This window comes from Cetorhinus maximus, chromosome 6, assembly GCF_964194155.1.
Source record: "Cetorhinus maximus chromosome 6, sCetMax3.hap1.1, whole genome shotgun sequence".
Classification (NCBI taxonomy): Eukaryota; Metazoa; Chordata; class Chondrichthyes; order Lamniformes; family Cetorhinidae; genus Cetorhinus; species Cetorhinus maximus.
Window position 1 is genome coordinate 3,427,423 of NC_135884.1, and position 5,000 is coordinate 3,432,422.

General features: G+C 50.7%; 1 protein-coding gene across 2 annotated transcripts in view; it reads left to right on the plus strand.

Annotated features, from left to right (window-relative positions):
• Positions 1–5,000, plus strand: part of LOC144681484 (sodium- and chloride-dependent taurine transporter-like) — a 35,616-nt gene that overhangs the window by 10,542 nt on the left and 20,074 nt on the right. For both annotated transcript variants that reach the window (XM_078543106.1, XM_078543105.1), the window contains exons 4-6: positions 984–1,118; positions 2,319–2,422; positions 2,585–2,709. In XM_078543106.1, the coding sequence (XP_078399232.1) occupies positions 984–1,118; positions 2,319–2,422; positions 2,585–2,709 (364 nt within the window). The remainder of the gene's footprint in view (positions 1–983; positions 1,119–2,318; positions 2,423–2,584; positions 2,710–5,000) is intronic.

The following is a 5,000-nucleotide window of genomic DNA, read 5'->3' on the forward strand; positions in this document are numbered from 1 at the left end:
AAAAAGTTCGTCTCAGTAATGGTGACCAAGAAACTACTGGATCACCCTGAGGCCCATCTGATTTCACTAATGCCCTTTAGGGAAGGAAATCTGCTGTCCTTACCTGGTCTGGCCCTACACGTGACTCCAGACCCACAGCAATGTGCCTTGGCTGCCCTCTGAAATGGCCAAGCAAGCCACTCCGTTGTCAAAGACAGCAGCTCGCCAGCGCCTCCTCAAGGGCACTATGGGATGGGTAAGAAATGCTGGCCTAGCCAGCGACACCCACATCCTGTGAAAGAATAAAAACACATTCACCGAATAAAGCTCTATCAATTTTAGGCTTTTGAGGTGGGGGTGAGGGTTCCAGATTTCCACTCTCCTTTGTGTGCAGAAGTGCTTCCTGACATCACCCCAAACAGTCTGGCTCCAATTTTTTAGGTTCTGCCCCCTTGTTCTGGACTCCCCCACCCCTCCCACCCCCGCCCCCAACAAGAGGAAATAGTTTCTCTCTATCGACCCAATCAAATCTATTAATCATTTTAGACACCTGGTTAGATCACCCCTTAATCTTCTAAACTCAAGGGAATACAAACCTAATCTATGCAATCTGGCCTCATAATTTAATCCTTTCAGTCCCAGGATAATCTATTCCATCTGCCCTCCAAGGCCAGTCTCTCCTTCCTGAGGTGCGGTGCCCAGAACTGAACCCAGTTACTCCAGATGGGGTCTGTCCAAGTCTCTGTACAACTGAATCATCGCTTCATTTCCCCCCTTGAATTCCAAACCCATTGAGATAAAGGCCAACATTCCATTGGCCTCTTTTTTTGATTATTTTGCCTAACGAGAAATCTCCCCCACCAGTAGACACTCGAATCTCTCTGCTGCTCCAACTCGCTTCTGCGCCTGGCTTTGTGTAGTTTTTCTAGTCCCAACCCCTTCAGGAAGTTTACGACGATGTGATTAACCCTATACTCTTGTCTGGTTTCTCGCCCGCTGAACAGGTTGTTTATATCACTGCGACATTTCCCTTCCTGATGCTGTTGGTGTTGTTGATCCGTGGAGTCACTCTGCCAGGAGCAGCTCAGGGAATCAAGTTTTATCTGTATCCTGATATTACACGCCTTGGTGATCCACAAGTAAGTGTCCTGCCCAGGTTCAATTTTTGCCCACCCAAAAAATCTCGTCTCCTTGTCCACAGTGAACGTGACCAGTTCCAGATGTGATATGTTCCGACTCCGTGTGCAGTTTTTAATAAACCTATCTGTGCTGTAAGAATACAATAATATTCACTGTCGCTGGGTCAAAATCCCTCCCTAACAGCACTGTGGGTGTACCTACACCACATAGACTGCAGAAGGCAGCTCACCACCACCTTCTCAAGGGGCAATTAGGGATGGACAATAAATGCTGGCCTAGCCAGCGATGCCCACATCCCCTTGAAAGAATATTGAAAAAATTTTTGAAACAGCCTTTTTTTTTAATACACGTTCTCATCTTCAATCTACGATACAAGTCACACCAGAACAAAATGGTTTGCCTTAGTGCTCTCCGACGGTGGGCACATCAGAATAGAGAGAGATGTACTGTCAGTCCAAATAAAACAGAAAACGATCCCAACTTTCTGGGAATCTGTTGCTAGCCTGCTTCTCAGGCCTGGGTGCGTAAGGGTGCTGCCTAGCAGAGTACTACCCTTTACAGACTGTGATGGTCCCAGAATCAGGCCTCAGACTGTGCTGACTTAACCGACCTTGGCCAGAGTAAGGATTTCTACTTATTGACCTCAGCGCCCTGATCACTATCTGGCAGTGGAGGGGGGCGCCCATGTGAATGGGTGTCAGGTGAAGAAGGCATTCCCATACAGTGTGAGGCCCGCAATGGTCAAACAGCCAGCCTACACTCCTGTGGTAGAACGGCTGCTTGGACAAGGTAGGGAGTCAGGTGTGAGGGGCGGCGGTCACTACATGAGGGGTCAAACCCAGCGCAAGCTGGAGAAAAGTGACCAGCCAACAAAAGAATTCTGTATTGCATGCGTTTGCCTCCCTTGGTTGATCAGCTGCCCCAATCACTTTTTTCTCTCCATCTCCTTCTCTCCCCGTTCCTCTCTCTTTCACTCTCTCCCCCTTTTCCCTTTCTCTCTTGTCACTCTCTCCCTCTCTCCACCCTCCCTCTCTCACCCCCTCTCCTTCTCTCTCCTTCCCACTCTCTCCCCCGCCCTCTCTCCCTCTTCTCTGTTCCCCTCTTTATTTCCCCCCTCCTTCTCTGCCTCCCCTTCTCCCCTCTCTCTCTCTCTCTCTCTCTCTCTCTCTCTCTCTCTCTCTCTCTCTCTCTCCCTGTAGGTATGGATTGACGCTGGGACCCAGATCTTCTTCTCTTATGCAATCTGCTTGGGAGCGATGACATCACTGGGAAGTTACAACAAATACAAATACAACTGTTACCGGTACGTGGAGCTGTCGGGTGTGAGGTTATCACACGGGGAGGGGAGGGGAGGGGCGGAGGGTGAAGGGGAAAGAGAAAAGAAAAGAAAAGTGGGTCTGTTCACACGGGTCCTGTTCCGCACTTTATTAACATGATCCATCAATTATGACATATGTACAAATAGGGACTGTATGCTCCTGGGATGTCTGAACAGCGGCACCAGTTTTGTCTCGGGCTTCGCCATATTTTCCATCCTTGGCTTCATGGCTCAAGAACAAGGGGTGAACATAGCGGATGTAGCTGAGTCAGGTACGAGCAGCACCCGGCACCACTCACAACGTAATGAATCCGCGCAACTTTTGAGATTTGATTCGGTCTTTAATGGTTATATTTGTAGCATGCGTAATCTTAGCTTTGCTGTATGAGTTGATCCTCCCCCCTCCGCCCCCCCCAGAGTCTGTCTGACTTTAACTGGCGATTTACTCCTGCCTGGCTTTTCAGACAAACCACTAATAAAGGGGGTGTTTGCCCACCCCCAGCGCGCTGTTTATCTGCCCCCCTTGTTTAGTCAGTTGCAGGGTGCCCCCTCTAGCGGCCGGGCTGCGATGCCAGTGTTAATTAATGCCTCCCCAATTAACCAGCCGTTGGCATTTTCCCCCTCACTTGCTGGCAAACCAAGTTTAAAACCCAAGTAACTTTTTTTTAGTCATTCATGGGATGTGGGTGTCGTTGGCTGGGCCAGCGTTTATTACCCATCCCTAATTGCCCTTGTTCCGAGGGCAGTTAAGAGTCAACCACGTTGCTATGGGTCTGGCGTCACATGTAGGCCCAGACCGGGTAAGGACGGCAGATTTCCCTCCCCTAAAGGGCATTAGTGACCCAGATGGGATTTTACAACAATGGACGATGGTCTTATGGTCACCATTAGAAATTCCACCATCTGCCTTGCAGGGATTTGAACCCTGACCCCCAGACCATTAACCCTGGCTCTCTGGGTTACCAGCCCAGTGACAATACCACTACACCCACCGCCTCCCCCTAACTTGAGATTGGCTCTTCCCGGCAGTGTGGCTGTTACTGGGCTGGTGCACTGCCAAGACATTCCGGACTGTTCCCAGCCCCTACTTACTCCGTCTCCAACCTGGGACAGCAGCAACTTCTGGGGTGGGGGGTGTAGGGCGGTGAGGGTGGTTGGTGGAGTTGGTGGGGGAGCCTTTCTCCTCGATTCCACTCCCTTGGGGTTGCGGAACGAGGGGTGAAGGAAAACGGTATTGGCAGCATCCCCGGGTACAGCCTCACCCCCAGCACTGCCCTGACCCACTGTCCAATCGCCTCTACTGGACCGAAACGAGCTGCTTTGTGGTGCCACAGTTGGCGGATTAGTCCCAACTGCCTCAATTTGTTGCAGCCTTTGGGATCGCTGGCTGGAGTCTGTGCTTTCAGTGGAGTCCCTGTCCCCGGCAGTGTGCCAGTTATGGATCAATTGTGACTGTTTTCCGTGACTACTGAGCATTTTTTTTCCATGTAGTTCCACGTGTCCATCAGTTGCGTAGTTTAACCTCCCGATTAGTGGCATTGTCATAGGTTTAAACACGAGGTGCTACCTTCCTGAGAAGCACCAAAGGCACTTTGTTCACCAGCCTCCACAGCCAACAGGCAGCCCCATGACAAGACGATGGAGCGATACATCCACCCATTCCATCTGTTGGTCTTTGCCACTGGGGTTCTAATCCAGCACACACTGGCACACGGCAGATGCCTTCTCCCTTTTCACATACATACTCAATGGGCAAGGACCAAAGCAAATTGCTCCCAACAGACTGGTCCAAGGTTGGTAAGAACACTCAGGCAGCCCACAAGGACAACTGGTGCAATCAAGGGTTACTTTTGTGGGATCAGTGCTAAGGTACATTCATGGGGACAGTGTAGAGGGAGCTTTACTCTGTATCTAACCCTGTGCTGTACCTGTCCTGGGAGTGTCTGATGGGGACAGTGTAGAGGGAGCTTTACTCTGTATCTAACCCCGTGCTGTACCTGTCCTGGGAATGTTTGATGGAGACAGTGTAGAGGGAGCTTTACTCTGTATCTAACCCCGTGCTGTACCTGTCCTGGGAGTGTTTGATGGGGACAGTGTAGAGGGAGCTTTACTCTGTTTCTAACCCCGTGCTGTACCTGTCCTGGGAGTGTTTGATGGAGACAGTGTAGAGGGAGCTTTACTCTGTTTCTAACCCCGTGCTGTACCTGTCCTGGGAGTGTTTGATGGAGACAGTGTAGAGGGAGCTTTACTCTGTATCTAACCCCGTGCTGTACCTGTCCTGGGAGTGTTTGATGGGGACAGTGTAGAGGGAGCTTTACTCTGTATCTAACTCCGTGCTGTACCTGTCCTGGGAGTGTTTGATGGGGACAGTGTAGGGGGAGCTTTACTCTGTATCTAACCCCGTGCTGTACCTGCCCTGGGAGTGTTTGATGGCGACGGTGTAGAGGGAGCTTTACTCAATCTAACCCCGTGCTGTACCTGTCCTGGGAGTGTTTGATGGGGACAGTGTAGAGGGAGCTTTACTCTGTATCTAACCCCGTGCTGTATCTGTCCTGGGGGTGTT